Below are 18,545 nucleotides of genomic sequence, written 5' to 3'. Positions count from 1 at the left end.
AGGTTGATATCAGGATTTATCAACCCTCAAAAAGTTATATTCATCTCGCCTTGATATCAACTTATGAAAAAGTCGATAATTGTTTTATTACATGAATAAATGTATAGTCAGTCTTGTTATTACAACTGTATCTTTAATAAAGAAATAAAGAACAAATTTAGACCAAATCAGGTTGATATTGGTTTTCCAAGCACCTACTTCAATCTATTTTTATTTTCGTACTATTTATAACCCAAGATAAGTTGATATGATATGTACTCATTACTTTTCGAACTGTTTTCAGCCAATCAGAGAAACAGTAGAATACAGTCATGTAATAATCAGTTACATTCACTCTGCATCTCAGCTGAGGTGAAAAATTTAACATCAATGTGCATATTATTTACCCGATTGTTTGGAATACTGCAGTTTGCTGTTGGTCTCCAAGATGAATGAAATGTTGATCATCACAGACACCATTAACATCACTAACAGGACACTCTGTAACAAGATAAACAAAATGTTACTATACATGATAAAAAATGATGACCATCACTGACCTGATCAACATCACTGACAGGACATTCTGTAACAAGATATAACTATACATGATAAAGAAATGTTGACAATCACTGACCCAATCAACATCTCTAACAGAACACTCTGAAACAAGATATAACTATACATGATTAAGAAATATTGACAATCACTGACCCAATCAACATCACTAACAGAACACTCTGAAACAAGATATAACTATACATGATAAAATATTGACAATCACTGACCCAATCAACATCACTAACAGAACACTCTGAAACAAGATATAATACATGATTAAGAAATGTTGACAATCACTGACCCAATCAACATCACTAACAGAACACTCTGTAACAAGATATAACTAGACATGATAAAGAAATGTTGATAATCACTGACCCAATCAACATCACTAACATGATGCTGTAACATGATATAACTACACATGATAAAGAAATATTGACAATCACTGACCCAATCAACATCACTAACAAAACACTCTGAAACAAGATATAACTATACATGATAAAGAAATGTTGACAATCACTGACCCAATCAACATCTCTAACAGAACACTCTGAAACAAGATATAACTATACATGATAAAATATTGACAATCACTGACCCAATCAACATCACTAACAGAACACTCTGAAACAAGATATAACTAGACATGATAAAGAAATGTTGACAATCACTGACCCAATCAACATCTCTAACAGAACACTCTGTAACAAGATATAACTAGACATGATAAAGAAATGTTGACAATCACAGACCCAATCAACATCACTTACATGATGCTGTAACAAGATATAACCATACATGATAAAATATTGACAATCACTGACCCAATCAACATCACTAACATGATGCTGTAACAAGATATAACCATACATGATAAAATATTGACAATCACTGACCCAATCAACATCACTAACATGATGCTGTAACAAGATATAACTATACATGATAAAATACTGACAATCACTGACCCAATCAACATTACTAACATAATGCTGTAACAAAATGTCTACAATTCATGATTTAAATAAATGCTGATCACCACAAATATCACAAACAGGATATTCTATAACAAGATATTCACCATTCACGATGATAAAACAAATGGTGCTCATCATCAACATCACCAACAGGACAAAAGTAAACATCAATTCCACACTCCATTTATAATTCCAAAAAATAATGTCTTCATTTGAGCAACAGTTATATCTTCCTCTAACACTAAATATAAACAATTGGAGATGTTCATGGAGGTTTAGGTTTGGGGCCGGGGTTAAAATCAACATGAAAGAAAACAAGAGAACCATACCTTGATCTTCCTAATGGTTGATGTTTTCATCACTAATATAGTTAACAAAATGTTTTATATCACTTGTCCATACTCTTTACACTTTACAAGACTAAAAGTATCATGACAGTCATTGTAAAACAAAATAATATCTCTATCTTTTTAAATGTCTGATGCTTTAATCACTAATATAGCTCTTTTATTTCACTAATTCATTATTCCCTTTATGTTAGAGGAATAAAAGTATCATAACGAAACAACCACCACCTTTTCAATGTCAGTGCAATCCATAGTATTTTATATTTCACATCCCATCTCTGCAGTAGAAATTAGTTTGTTTTTTTTCTCATTTTTTTTTTTTTAACAAACTTTTTTTGGAGCTTTATGATATTTTATGGTTACACTGCAGTAGATAAAGGAATGAAAACGTGAAAAAAAACATAAAAAAACATAAGTTATTCAAATATTTGTTAATTTCGCATTGACTGAACAGTCAGTGATGCAAATAAGTTATACACATAATTTATATCAAATCTTTAACACAATCTTTTACCTTTGACTTCCTTGTCATATCTGCTAATAGACACCTTTTATAACAAAAATTATCTTAAACATTTAATAAACAACATATTTTGCTTTCCTTTATACAAGGGATTTATTAATAAGAAAAGCAGGTATTTTATCTACTGTTGTATGAAAACGAATGTTAAGTGTCTACACTGTCACTTCTACCCTCCAGCAAACTTATAACTAAACAAATGGCTGAAAAAGTAGATTTCAATCTATTAGCCTGTATCAGTGTACTTTTTTCTTTGTGTAGTAATAATGGGGGTCCCTAATTGTGTATTATCTATGACAACAATCCTATGAGCATAAATGGTTACACCCACTTTCTAAAACATAATTTCTGTTTGATTATTCATGCAGTTTGTTTAATAGCGCATTAATCTGATTTCCAGAAAAAAAAGAAGAAATATATTGGGTGGTGCATAATCTGCATGACTGAAATCACTGTGTCCAACCGTTACTCTGAGAAATCAGATCAGTGAGCTAACATCTAGGATCAAAATGAGCTGATTTAACAATTTCTTTATGACATTTAGAACTTTTTGTCAAGGATGACATACAGCACAAGATGTTCTTCCAACACTACAGAATACTCATTGCTATCTTATAACTGTAAATTGTTGAACATCACTTCTATAAAATTTCATGACTTCAACTGTAAAAGATTTAAGATATATGCAACAAACTTTTATAGGCCCTTTTCTGACAGTCAAGGGCCACAACAATAGCCTGGCTACAGAATGATAATTCTAAAAGGTTTAATGACTCTAGGTCAAGTATTTTTTGAGATATAGCAATTATGCGACACAAATTTGAGGCCCTTTAAAAACATTTTGACTATGTCATGGGCCATAACTCTTGTCTAGCAAAGTAATGTCCCAAACAAAACACTGGGTGTATAACGTCTCATGCTGACGAACATTCCTATAATGTTTCATGACTCCAAGTCAAACGTTTTGAGAAACATGTGATTCAAACTCCTTGGCCCTTTAAAGCATATTTGAGTTTGAAATATCTTTGACACAAATTTTAATGGATGGACAAAAGCAACACTTAGCAGCCTCAAAAATATTTTTCTTGGGTGATGGAAGATGGGACATTGGGGGCATAAAACACTGATAAAAGTTGCCTAGAATTAATTAGTTAGCCAGAAAAGTAAGATTGCACTTATTTTTATATAAATCATTAACTTTATGAAAATTAAGTTACTTCATGATGCCAAAAGTCTGCTATACGTCTAAGAAAGAGTTAAGGCAGAAAAGTTTCTATATGTTAGTTATGACAAAGGAGTAGTAGTAGACAAGCAACCTGCTGTACCAATAAGGAGAAGCCATTATCTGCTTTTGGGTTTAAAGTCACATCAACATAGTTCAGGCCAATAAGGAGAAGCAACACATTGAATGCCTCAGATGGAGAAATTATGGAAGACAAATGATAACAAAATCAGTTTTTGAATGATAAATTAGACTCGCTTCTATCGTACAGTCACAATATTACAGATTTTTTAATATTTTTAATATTTTAATCATGGATGTGCAGGCTGATCTTGGTCTGCACTGGTCACAAAGGCAGAATCACTTGCTGCAAGCAGGTTAAGTGTTCAATAGGGAGAGTGCAGATCTACGGATCTCGGAGTCATGAGTACAAGCCCTGGTTCAGGCATAATGTTCTTTGTGACGATTTGATAAAAGATATTGAGTCTGAAATCATTCATCCTCCACCTCAGATTCATGTGGGGAGGTTGGCTGTTACTTGCAGAGAACAGGTCTGTACTGGTACAGAATCCAGAACACTGGTTAGGTTAACTGCCCGACGTAACATAACTGAAATACTGTTGAACAAGAAATCACAGAGTGATCTTGGCGCCCATAAATGTGCCATTTTCGAGTGTTCCAAATTTCAAGACTTACTGACTAGCTCAAGGTCAAATTTCATTTCCATACACAACACTGTGCATGTGGTCCAAATTCGAAAGCTGTAGCTTGAGAAATGTGAAAGTAGGTCACTAGGTCAATGTCAAGGTCAAAGTTTGTTTCGGTACACAATCCTATGCATGTGGTCTAAATTTGAAGCCTGTAGCTACAGAAATGTGAAAGTAGGTCACTAGGTCAATCTTAAGGTCAAAGTTCATTTCGGTACACAAAATTATGCAAGTGGTCCAAATTTGAAGGCTGTAGCTTGAGAAATGTAAAAGTAGGTCACTAGGTCAAAATCAAGGTCAAATTCTATTTCGGAATACAAAACTATGCATGTGGTCCAAATTTGAAGCCTGTACCTTCAAAAATGTGAAAATAGGTCACTAGGTCAATGTAAAGGTCAAAGTTCATTTCGGTACACAAAACTATGCATGTGGTCCAAATTTGAAGGCTATAGCTTGAGAAATGTGAAAGTAGGTCACTAGGTCAAAATCAAGGTCAAATTTTATTTCGGAATACAAAACTATGCATGTGGTCCAAATTTGAAGCCTGTACCTTAAAAATGTGAAAGTAGGTCACTAGGTCAATGTAAAGGTCAAAGTTCATTTCGGTACACAAAACTATGCATGTGGTCCAAATTTGAAGGCTGTAGCTTGAGAAATGTAAAAGTAGGTCACTAGGTCAAAATCAAGGTCAAATTTTATTTTGGAATATAAAACTATGCATGTGGTCCAAATTTGAAGCCTGTACCTTCAAAAATGTGAATATAGGTCATTAGGTCAATGTGAAGGTCAAAGTTTTTTTCAGTACACAAAATTATGCATGTGGTCCAAATTTGAAGGCTGTAGCTTGAGAAATGTGAAAGTAGGTCACTAGGTCAAAATCAATGTCAAATTTCATTTTGAAACACGGAACTATGCATATGGTCCAAATTTGACGCCTGTACCTTCAAAAATGTGGAAGTAGGTCACTAGGTCAAAATCAAGGTCAAAGTTTTTTCCAGTGCACAAAACTATGCATGTGGTCCAAATCTGAAGGATGTAGCTACAGAGATGTGAAAGTAGGTCACTAGGTCAAAATCAAGGTCAACTCATGTCAAGGTTCATCTTGCCACTCAAAAATATACATGTGGTCCAAATTTGAAGGATGTAGCTACAGAGATGTGAAAGTAGGTCACTAGGTCAAAATCAAGGTCAACTCATGTCAAGGTTCATCTTGCCACTCAAAAATATACATGTGGTCCAAATTTGAAGGCTGTAGCTACAGAAATGTGAAAGTAGGTCACTAGGTCAAAATCAAGGTCAACTCATGTCAAGGTTCATCTTGCCACTCAAAAATATACAAGTGGTCCAAATTTGAATGTTGTAGTTACTGACAAGAACATTTTAAAAGCTTTTCCCTATATAAGTCTATATGAACCATGTGACCACCGGGGCGGGGCCATTTTTGACCCTAGGGGGATAATTTGAACAAACTTGGTAGAGAACCACTAGATGATGCTACATTACAAGTATCAAAGCCCTATGCTTTGTGGTTTGGACAAGAAGATTTTCAAAGTTTTTCCTTATATAAATCTATGTAAACCATATGACCCCCAGGGCGGGGCCACATTTGACCCTAGGGGTATAATTTGAACAATCTTAGTTGAAGACCACTAGATGATGTCACATATAAAATATCAAAGCCCTAGGCCCTGTGGTTTTGGACAAGAGGTTATTCAAAGTTTTTCCCTATATAAGTCTATATAAACCATGTGACCCCCAGGGCAGGGCCATATTTGACCCTAGAGAAATAATTTGAATCATCTTGGTAGAGGACCACTAGATGATGCTTCAAACCAAATATCAAAGCCCTAGGCTCTGTGGTTTTGGACATGAAGGTTTTCAAAGCTTTTCCCTATATAAATCTATGTAAAATATAGAAATAAACAAAGGGCCGTAACTCACTCATAAATTGTTGAACCAGTCTGATTTACAGGGGGACACAACTAGGGTACCAATACATCATTCTGACAAAGTTTGGTCAAAATCCCCCCAGTAGTTTCTGAGGAGATGCGATAACGATAAACTGTTAACGGATGGACGGAATGACGGACGGACGGACCACGGACGCAGAGTGATTTTAATAGCCCACCATCTGTTGATGGTGTGCTAAAAATGGTGTTAAACCCAAAACAAACAAACATTTCAAACAAACTGATCATAAGATTTCCATAAATGATAATGATATCTGAAATATGAAATATACCGTATATACTCGCGTATAAGGCGCCCTCGCTTATAAGACGCATCCTGATATTGGACTATCGATCGGGGAGGTTTTGCACTGACCCTCGTATAAGACGCAGTCATATTTTTATACAAACTACATCAGAAATTTGTAGAGATGCATTATTTTCCCCAACATTCTATGATTTGCAATAGAAAATAGCAGAAAATGGACAATTTTATTGTAAAAATGCAGAATTTAAATGAATTAGTAACAGCGGAAAAAGGTTAAAGAAAGGCCGAAATTTTGACAATATTCGCCGATTTTATTTTTAAAAGAACTTGCAGACTTGTTTTATATTATGTTAAATAAAATAAATTATTTTAAAATCAATTTCGTGTGCAAAAATGCAATGTAGTAACTTCAAAACGGCGAAATGACGTCTAGAAAACGGCGGAAAATTGACGATTTTAGCCGATTTTATTTTTGAAGGAACTTGAAAATCTGTTTCATAATATGTAGAATAAAATAAAGTATTCTAAAATCCACTTTCCTTGGTAATAATATGCACAAAATATCTCCGAAACGGGAGAAATTACGTCTAGAAATGTGACGATATTCGCCCATTTTACTCATAATGCTTAGAAACGCTGAATGTTCGGCCATGTTTCCATAACAGTAACATAGAATGTTTAGGAAAATAATGTATTTCTTGCAATTATTCGAGGATATGCAATTTTTAAATTGCTTTCAAAGGATCTCCAATACATGTTTAGGATTTTTCATTCAAACATGCGCTGCATACAATGAGAAAATTAATGAGGATAAAATATCCTCACCAATTTTCCCAAAGTAATTAACGCAAGTTCGAAAAAGCAAACAAACAAAGCATATATATCGATTGATTACTGATAAGATAGCAAAAAAGGTGGCGAGATTAGGTTAGATGTACTTTTATGGCAGTAAATCTGACACATTTGTCAATCAAATATGGATATGCCCACTTTGAAATGTTATCCAATCATATTCCAGTTCCGAGTAGCTAGACATCTCTACTGTACCTTCATTTGACTAGAGGGCAGAATTAAAATAATTGCAGCCGACTATTCTATGAAGTCGCCAATTAACATCAATCAGTGTTTATGATACATCTATTTCTATACATGTGTTTATTTAACAGTTTGCACCTTCAGATGATTTATAATGGGTGCGTTTTAACAGTTTACACTTGCAACAATTATTATTATTAGGTACCGTATCATATGCAATTGGGGATAATTAACTTTTAATAACTCTCTGTTTGCGGGCGGTGAAAAAGTATTTTCTTTGCTCAATTATATCAGTCATTTCCAATTTAAGTAAAGCTAATTCGTCAGATTTTCTGAAAGAATTTTTTATTTTAAAAGAAAAAAAAAATACATTTGTAAATAAAAAATACTTCAGATATTAAACTACCAAATCGTAAAGTAAGTAAATAATAGATCGTTATTGAGGACCAAAACACGGTGTGTGTCCGTTTAGATTTTAATACCGATATGCAATGGCTGACGAAAAACGTAAGTAGCGGGTTGCAGACTCGGAAAAAAATACATTTATAAATAAAATATACTTTCGATATTAATCTATCAAATCGTAAAATAGGTAAATAATAAATCTTAATAGCGGACCGAAATACGGTACGTGTCCGTAAAGTGTTTAGCACTGCTATGCGCAATGGCTGCCGAAAAACGAAAGTACATGTCTGCAGATGCGGAAATGAGATGTCCTGAGCTGTAAACTCGGGACTTTTTTTAAATTTTCACTTAATTTTCTTGTAGTATGCGCTTATAAGACGCATGCCCTTCTAGGAAACGAAGATATGATCCCCAAAACTGCGTCTTATACGCGAATATAGACGGTAGACTTGCTACAATGACAGCTTCAAAAATCAAAAAATGATGTATCATAGTCTAGGAGCTGGCCTAATAGAACTCCAGGTCACTGACTTTAAACCACTTGCCCATCATAAAACCTTGCTTTGAATTCTTCATGAAAGAAGCAATGAAGCTAGCTTACAGAAGCTAGGACGTTCTACCAAAATGACTCATTACTGAAATAATGCCCAGAGGGGCACCTGGGGTGTTCCTCCACACCCAAAAGATGGAAAAGTCACCATATAACTTAAATTAAGTTGATTTGACTCCAAACCCAACAAAAACAAGGGAAGTCCAGTACAAAAACTCATCTTGTACAAAATCAAGCTCAGTCTTGAAACTGATCATGTTATATTTTCTGGTCATTTGGGATCATTAAGTCTATTCAATAGATGTGTAATAGAGGTCTGCCCAAGCCAGTGATAGGGGGGCATGCGAGGTGTTGCACATTTCATTACCTCTCATGAACAGGCTCAATCAAACAGAGTCTGCTATTATTCTGCTTGGGTGCATTCTATGCTTCCAAAGGATCTTTTAACAGATTTTATTATGTTTCAACAGCACTAAGACTTCTACAATATATTTACAAAAAAAAAATCTGTTCTGACAACTTCTGTTCAAAATGACAAGTAGGAAGTTATCCAACATGACTGTTTATGCTTTTATTAAGAAATGTTCATATCTACTGCACTAGTTCATTGTATATTAAATATACATAATTTCTGTGAACCCCTTTTATTACATAATAAGTATACAGAAACTGTTCATGCTCCAATTACATGACAATCATATCTTCAAACGATCATTTCAATAACAGTTTTATGTCAGATACATAATGTTTTTAAGTATTTTACTTTACAATAGTATTTTAAATGGCAGAACACATAAATATGTATTCTTCTCTTGCCAAAATCCTTACTTGGGGTTGTCATGATGAAACTTTAGAGTTTTGGAACTGAGCTTGTGTTTGTGGAAGTGGTTATGCTAACATTCTTTTGAAAGGCAGACATTATAATGATTATATGGTTTCCCTTTGCCTTATGTAAAATAATGTTTTGTCATTTCCTTTCCAAAATTATCATAAAAGAATATTTTATTTGTTTTGTTATTCTTTGGCAGGTAAAACCTGTTCAGGTTTATAGTCTGTGAGAATTTTTAGCTCAACTATTCATAGAATAGTAGAGCTATTGGACTCGCCCATGCGTCGGCGTCCGCATCCCGATTTGGTTAAGTTTTTGTAGGTAAGCTGGTATCTCAGCAACCACTTGTGGGAATTGGTTAAAACTTAACACACTTATTCATTGTGATAAACTGACTTACATTGCACAGGTTCCATAACTCTATTTTGCTTTTTTACAAAATTATGCCCCTTTTTTGACTTAGAAATTTTTGGTTATAATAAGGTTTTGTATGTAAGCTGGTATCTCAGTACTCACTAATGGGAATGGATTGAAACTTCACACACTTGTTCACTGTCATGATCTGACATGCACAAAGTAGGTCCCATAACTCTATTTTGCTTTTTTACAAAATTATGCCCCTTTTTCAACATAGAAATTTTTGGTTAAGTTTTTGTATGTAAGCCTATTTTGCTTTTTTTTACTAAATTATGCCCCTTTTTCGACTTCCTTATTCATTCGACAAGGCTGTTGAATAGTCGAGCGTTGCTGTCCTCCGACAGCTCTTGTTTTATATGACCTTGCTCTACAGAGCTTTTACAAGGGACTGTTTAAAGATGAGAGAAAAGACCCATTTCTACAGTTATTCCTGCCTTTATCCCTACTAACACACTGTTTTAGCAGGCTAAAGAAACATTGTTTGGAGATAGAGCCTAAAATTTTCAATGACAGAAATACATTAAATAAAATTTGATTCCTAAGTCCTTTGAATAATCAACAAGAGCTGTCGGAGGACAGCGACGCTTGACTATTCAACAGCCTTGTCGATTGAATGAATACGAAAGTCGAAAAAGGGGAATAATTTAGTAACAAAGCAAAACAGGGTTATGGAACCTGCATAGTGCTTATCAGCTCATGACAGTGGACAAGTGTGTGAAGTTTCAATCCATTCCCATTAGTGGGTACTGAGATACCAGCTTACATATAAGAATTTAACCCAAAACTCCTAAGTTGAAAATAGGGCATAATTTTGTAAAATGCAAAGTTGAGTTATTGACCCTTTGCACTGCATGTCATATCATGACAGTGAACAAGTGTGTGAAGTTTCAATCCTTTCCCATTAGTGGATACTGAGATACCAGCTTACATACAAAAACTTAACCAAAAATTTCTATGTTGAAAAAGGGGCATAATTTTGTAAAAAAAGCAAAAAAAAAGTTACGGGACCTGCTTTGTGCATGTCAGATCATGACAGTGAACAAGTGTGTGAAGTTTCAATCCATTCCAATTAGTGAGTACTGAGATACCAGCTTACATACAAAACCTTAACCAAAAATTTCTAAGTCAAAAAAGCGGCATAATTTTGTAAAAAAGCAAAATAGAGTTATGGAACCTGTGCAATGTAAGTCAGTTTATCACAGTGAATAAGTGTGTGAAGTTTCAATCCATTCCCACAAGTGGTTGCTGAGATACCAGCTTACATACAAAAACTTAACCAAATCGGGACAAGGACGCCGACACGGACGCAGATGCTGATGCGGACGCGGACGCATGGGCAAGTCCAATAGCTCTACTATTCTATGAATAGTCGAGCTAAAAATGATTTTTAAAACGTGAAATTTATGATAGTTTTGTTAATATCAATAACAGAAGTTTTAGTATTTAAGTAATGATCAGCAAAGAATGACAACTCTTGCCTTAGGGCATTAGGTTATATTGTAGTAATTCGGTCAAATATGTGCTTCCGTGGTGTAGTCGAAAGAAGTCCCTAATAAATAGATACTAATTTTTCCATTTTTTGCACATTTGCGCGTAAATCGGGAGCCAAATGGGCATTACTTCACTTGTGGAATGAATTTTACATGAAATAGGACACTTTTCATGCTTATATATTGCATGTTTCGAGTTGTTTACTTGAAAACGGAAGTAGGGTGTTTATTCTGCGGACCACTTTTTGCAATGCGGCAATATGAGGGTACCTGACTTCAGTTGACTTGCATTTCACTGCATACTATTCAACACCCCTTTTTCTTTTCGTTTTCTTGAAGCAAATGTTTTCTTGAAGCAAATATATGGATACATTGTGGAAAATAGGTCTACAACAGAGTGAAAATCTAGAAACTGTAACAAAATTGTTCTGAAGTAGCTGAAATTTATACGAAACAAAGAAGAATTTCTTTTATTGGTATATAGCCATTACTTATAAGCAGAGATTCTATAAAATTACTTGCAGTTAGAAAATTGAGTGGAAAATGAAAATGGTTTAAGACACAATATCATACCCTTTTGCACAACAAAAACATTTAGGATTTAGTCATATGTGTTTGACTTGCCCTTTAAAACCCACTTCATATGATTTTGTCAGCTTACTTATGGTATCTACAAAATTAACTTTTATTTATTTATTTATTTATTTATTTACCGACCACTTGGATATGGCTCCGGATGGATGGCAAGACAGACAGACAAAGCTAAAACTATATCACTCCGCCTTAGGCGAGGGACAACAAGTCGCTAAAAAGTGAAGCACCAGTAAATAGTTTAAAGTGCAGAATAATAATACAGTTTTGCTTGTATCAAAATGTCACAATAGAAGCACTTTTGTAATACAGAACAGGTAGGATAAGTAAATGTGCAGTCATATCGATCTCTATTTCCAATGCCAACATTGTTTTCATGAATAATTTACAGTAACTGATTGAAAATATGCAAGACAGTGCTGTTTTGGTTTATAAATGAACTGCTGGAAACACTACCTGTATTAATCAATGCTTTATAGTGATTAATGTAATGAAGTAAATTATGTATGTTTATAACATTTATATATTATTTATAACGGAGATATAGTGAAAATGCATCAAAATTAACATCTAATTCTAAGTAAAAAGGGGGCATAATTCATGAAAAATTGCTGCTAGAGTTATGGACCTTGTGTCATATGATGTGGGTGATGATGTGGAACAACTATTTCATGTTTGAATCAAATCCATTTTGTAATAACTGAGATAGAGTGAAAGTGCATCAAAACTTTAACCTGAAATTCTAAGTAAAAAGGGTGGGGGGGGGGGGGGACAATTAATGAAATATTGTTGTGAGAGTTATGACCCTTGTGCCATATGATATCTATTTAACAAAAAATTCCTAAGTTGAAAATGGGGCATAATTTTGTAAAATGCGAAGTAGAGTTATTGACCCTTTGCACTACATGTCATATCATGACAGTGAACAAGTGTGTGAAGTTTCAATGCTTTCCCATTAGTGGATACTAATAGACACCAGCTTACATACAAAAACTTAACCAAAAACTGTTAAGTCGAAAAAGGGGCATAATTTGGAAAAAAAAGTGAATAGAGTTATGGGACCTGCTTTGTGCATATCAGATCATAACAGTGAACAAGTGTGTGAAGTTTCAATCCATTCCAATTAGTGACTACTGAGGTACCAGCTTACATACAAAACCAAAAATTTCTAAGTCGAAAAAGGGGCATAATTTTGTAAGAAAGCAAAATAGAGTTATGGAACCTGTGCAATGTAAGTCAGTTTATCAGTAAGTAAGTGTGTGAAGTTTCAATCATTACCACAAGTGGTTACTGAGATACCAGCTTACATACAGAACTTAAACCAAAAATTTCTCTGTCAAAAACGGGGAATAATTTTGTAAACAAGAGGGCCATGAAGGCCTGACCTACAGTGTTCCAGATAAGCTGCGTATCGGCGTATTTTACGCATAAAAATCAACTAAAAACGCACATGATTTCATTTTGATGCGTACATTATACGTACATGACTTTGAACTTACGCACGACATTAAAACTTGAAGCGTACCTTAATTATATTTAAATGAAAACATGTTGAAAACAGCTGATCACTACTTCCGTATAAACAATGCGACGGGTAACCACTATTAACTTCGCTAAAACGTTCTACCTGTCTTAGAAACCATAAACTAGTCTACTTGAACATCTGCATCGTCTAGGCGCTCTAGAAATTTTATGTATTTACTTACCAAAATCAAGCGTTTGATCGTTGTATTAAAACGAAAGTAGGCACATTATTTTTTATCATGGCTTCCGAAGCAAAACAGAGAAAAATTGATAATTTTTTTGTGGTTAAAACACCTCTACCGACTAAGAGCTTTGTGCAACCAATAATCGAAGACATTATTTCTGCCGTTTTAAAAAATAAAAAGTCGCATGTGGCTGTCACAGAATCTACCATTGAAAGTTGGAAAAAATCGTACCCTTGGATAAAACTCACTGAAAAGGACAGTTTATGGTGTTGTTATAATGTCTGTCTTTGTCTCTATAGTAACGGTAAGTATTGTTAAAATTACCCTTTATCCGAGTTTGGAATTTTGAGTTTACCCCCATCTTCTGAAAAGTGAGGGTAATTACCCATGGGGTCAAAAAATTATCTGGAACACTGACCTAGGAATCATCAAGATTAACATTCTGACCAAATTTCATTAAGATATGGTCATAAATATGTCCTCTAGAGTGTTAACTAGCTTTTTCTTTGATTTGACCTGGTGAACTAGTTTTTGACCCTACATGACCCAGATTCAAACTGGACCTTGAGATCATTAAGATTAAAATTCTGACCAAGTTTCATGAAGATAAAGTCATAAATGTGGCCTCTACAGTGTTAACAAGCTTTTCCTTTAATTTGACCTGGTAAGCTAGTTTTTGACCCCAGATGACCCAATATCGAACTCGTCCAAGATTTTATTGAGGGTAACATTCGGACCAAGTTTCATTAAGATTGGGCCAAAATTGTGATCTCTAGAGTGTTAACTAGCTTTTCCTTTGATCTGACCTAGTGACCTAGTTTTTGACCCCATCTGACCTAGATTTGAACTTCACTTATATATCATCAAGATTAACATTCTGACCAAGTTTCATTAAGATATGGTCATAAATGTGGCATAATAAAGTGGGGCATAATTTTGTAAGAAAGCAAAATAGAGTTATGGAACCTGTGCAATGTAAGTCAGTTTATCAGTAAGTAAGTGTGTGAAGTTTCAATCATTCCCACAAGTGGTTACTGAGATACCAGCTTACATACAAAACTTTAACCAAAAATTTCTCTGTCAAAAACGGGGAATAATTTTGTAAACAAGAGGGCCATGAAGGCCTGACCTAGGAATCATCAAGATTAACATTCTGACCAAATTTCATTAAGATATGGTCATAAATATGTCCTCTAGAGTGTTAACTAGCTTTTTCTTTGATTTGACCTGGTGCCCTTGTATTTGACCCTACTAAACCCAGATTCAAACTGGACTTTGAGATCATCAAGATTAACATTCTGACCAAATTGCATGAAGATACAGTCATAAATGTGGCCTCTACAGTGTTAACAAGCTTTTCCTTTGATTTGACCTGGTGACCTAGTTTTTGACCCCAGATGACCCAATATCCAAGTTTTCCTAGATTTTATTGAGAGTAACATTCGGACCAAGTTTCATTAAGATTGGGCCAAAATTGCGACCTCTAGAGTGTTAACAAGCTTTTCCTTTGATTTGACCTGGTGACCTAGTTTTTGAACCCGGATGACCCGATATCGAACCCATCCAAGATTTTATTGAGGGTAACATTCTGACCAAGTTTCATGAAGATTGGGCCAAAATTGTGACCTCTAGAGTGTTAACAAGCTTGTCCTTTGATTTGACCTGGTGACCTAGTTTTTGACCCCAGATGACCCAATATCGAACTCGTTCAAGATTTTATTGAGGGAAACATTCGGACCAAGTTTCATTAAGATTGGGCCAAATTTGTGACCTCTAGAGTGTTAACAGTCAAATTGTTGACAACGACGACGGACGGACGACGGACACAGGGAGATCACAAAAGCTCACCTTGAGCACTTTGTGCTCAGGTGAGCTAAAAAGCAAAATAGAGTTATGGAACCTGTACAATGTATGTCAGTTTATCACAGTGAATAAGTGTGTGAAGTTTCAATCCATTCCCACAAGTGGTTACTGAGATACCAGCTTACATACAAAACCTTAACCAAATCAGGATGCGGACGCCGACACCGACGCGTACGCCAACGCACGGGTGAGTCCAATAGCTCTACTATTCTATGAATAGTCGAGCTAAAAATTGGATAGTAATAAATATTTAGCAATGACAGGAGCACGTCTTGCTCTATCATCAGTGGCATTATTTTCTGAATATCAGCAAAAAAAGGAATTTTCAAACTCAAAATTGTTTAACCTATTTTGATCCTAAATCTTAACTGATCATATTTTTACAAAGTAACGACACAGTGGATATTTTAGATAGCACATTGACTTTTACTACTTTTTTAACCAATTATCCTCAGTCAGTATTATTTAAGGCAAGTCAATAAATTAAATATTAACCTAATATAAACGTTGTCTATAACTGTAAAACAGAAAACCTCTCTTAAACAACAACCTCGGAACAGTGAAGTAATTTGTTTGTTTGCTTTGTTGAGCTTAAAATCACACAGACTCATTTTGATCATATGGCGACTTTCCAGCTTTGATGGTGGAGAAAGACCCCAGAGGCCTCTCCGTGCATTACTTCATCACGGGCAGGCACCTGGGTAGAACCAACGACCTTCCGTAAGCCAGCTTGATGGATAGAATTCAACTCCCTATAATGATATCCAAAGTAGGTTGCTTAACAACAGCTTTACATGTTAACTCTTATAAACCATAATCATTGCATATTAACCCTTACCCTGCTAAATTTCTAATATGGACTGGTACATCTTTCGATTTGGGCAATACCATTTATTATTTGAAGGGGTGTTTAAAAATTTACTGACTGAATAGCGAACAGTGCAGACCATGATCAGACTGCACGGATGTGCAGGCTGATCTTGGTCTGCACTGTTCGCAAAGGCAGAATCACTTGCCGCCAGCAGGCTAAAGGTTAAGGACCAATGCTGTTTGAACAAAGTAATATTTATACAGCAGGAAAAAGATGAAAAATATACCTTGCTTATTTTGCCAAAGCATTTTCTTCGGTTGAGGAGATTTCTCAGTGACATAATCATTAGAGTTGTTCCCCTTTAACCATGTAATGTCGGTATAGTGCTCACAGTGTTATCCATCTTCTTCCATATAAAATCATGTGCTCCTCCATGTGCTCTGGAAAATATACAATACAACACAATTTTTAAAGTGATATATTTACTATAAAGCTAACTCACGTACATGTCACTTACACAGATAATTAAATTTGTACTACATTGTAGTAACAAGTGAATTAAACAAGCTTGCCATAATTTTAAAGCCAGACACTTTAATGTACTAGTATTCAAAAACAATTGTTAAATAGAAAAAAAAAATTCAAGCTTTTAAATGATAAAGTTGTATACTTAATAAGTTAATATACATTGTGCTATGTGTATTATTTTTTCACCTGGCTCATATAAAGTGTCAATCAAGTTTAAAAAGAATGCAAATATTGCACATGTATATATTAACATCCAAAATAGAAATTAAGGTTAAGTTTAAATATAATGCGAAAGTATAAATCCTTTTTTGCCACCTGAAACTGCATTTAACTAAATGGTGGACACTGGTTTAATTTAGAAAGCCTATGTAGTAAAGAGCAAATACTGTCACTGCAAATATTTTAACCTCCCAAGTAAAAAGTCATGGTCAATATTTTCATAAAGTCTTTTCTTTAATTGTATATAATCTATTACATAAACATATGTTAATAAAAGTAAAACTTGGAAAAGCAAGGAAGCAATAAGTGTCCCTTTGTACTGACTATAATTCATGTTTTCTATTCTACTGTTATACTGTTAACTTTAAATATTACCGGTAGATTTAATAGCTCGTTAGTTACTGACTACAGTTTTTCACTGTGTTTTCAGCCATGACTGCACTTTGAAATATGGACTATTCTTGTTTAGTGAATGGGTGGTTTTGTTATTAGTAAGAACAATACGAAGTTGGGGATTGAAACAGGTCAATAAAAAAATAGTCTTGTTAGTGACTGTTTGTGGTCATTTTGCTGAGAATGAGACAGAGAATGAATTTCAGGCAATAATAAGCACGTTTTGAATTTCCGGTGAATGACAAAAAACAAAGAATATTCAGTTCTTTCCAAAAATCCTTATGTTATGACTCAACCAAATAGTTTCTTTTTTCCATCAGAAAGGAACAACAATTTATCTCTTACTAAGTTACTATCGAGGTTTGGTACCTTTATTACAGACAATAAACAATAGAAATTCTTATGTGACTTCATTGAGTTCAACAAAGCAATTTCAAGCACAAATATTGATGTGGAATGTAAAGTAAGTTACACACTACAGTGAGTGTCCTACCAAGGTACTTACAAAAAACAATGCATATGCAGAATGCAGAGATAAAAATATTTTTGACAGATCGTGAAAACTAATGTCAAATTTTGTCAGGTGTATGATGACTCGTGACCTAATTAAAAATTTGCTGTTATTTCTACCTTGCAGTTTGATTTTCTTAAAATGGCTTTTCTATATTGTAGCTTACAACTCATAAATCAAAACAATAAATGAATATATTGTTACCTTACTATCGTTTTGTCTACCCAAATCACCTAAGAATTTCTATTGTTTCAGTCAATTGTCACTAATTAGAGCAACTCACAGTGTTGCAATCCTACAAAAGGCATCCCTTATTTTCACATAAATATTGAGCATTTATCTAATGAGCACTTGTATTGGAAACACAATTTCAACCAATTGTGTATTGCAATAATGCTAAAATATCTCAGCCGTGACATGTCCTTAATAAAGCTAGTAAGGTTGATAACACCTTTGATGTATTTTCAGCAAAGGACAAAATGATATTTATCTTATCTGATGTTAATATAGCTAGGTATACTGCCAAAGTTTGTTTAAATATACTGCAGGGAAAGGACAACCGTAAATAGCTTTAGCTTTCTGTCCAATTCCCTTAACACATTAATTTTGCTGTATATTATTCATGTAATGACTTATAAATAAAGTATGTTTAAACCAA

General features: G+C 34.3%; 1 protein-coding gene across 1 annotated transcript in view; it reads right to left on the bottom strand.

Annotated features, from left to right (window-relative positions):
• Positions 1–18,228, bottom strand: part of LOC123524003 (protein O-linked-mannose beta-1,2-N-acetylglucosaminyltransferase 1-like) — a 56,810-nt gene extending 38,582 nt beyond the window's left edge. Inside the window, exons 1-3 of the mRNA XM_053539839.1 lie at positions 18,092–18,228; positions 16,523–16,676; positions 387–480 (exon numbers count right to left, since the gene is read on the bottom strand). Of these exons, the coding sequence (XP_053395814.1) occupies positions 387–480; positions 16,523–16,582 (154 nt within the window). The 5' untranslated portion in view covers positions 16,583–16,676; positions 18,092–18,228. The remainder of the gene's footprint in view (positions 1–386; positions 481–16,522; positions 16,677–18,091) is intronic.
• Positions 18,229–18,545: the final 317 nt, after the last annotated feature.

The sequence above is a fragment of the Mercenaria mercenaria genome, chromosome 3 (genome assembly GCF_021730395.1).
Source record: "Mercenaria mercenaria strain notata chromosome 3, MADL_Memer_1, whole genome shotgun sequence".
NCBI classification, from domain to species: domain Eukaryota; kingdom Metazoa; phylum Mollusca; class Bivalvia; order Venerida; family Veneridae; genus Mercenaria; species Mercenaria mercenaria.
The sequence above is the reverse complement of the archived record's forward strand: the minus strand, read 5'-3'. Positions and strand labels throughout refer to the sequence as shown.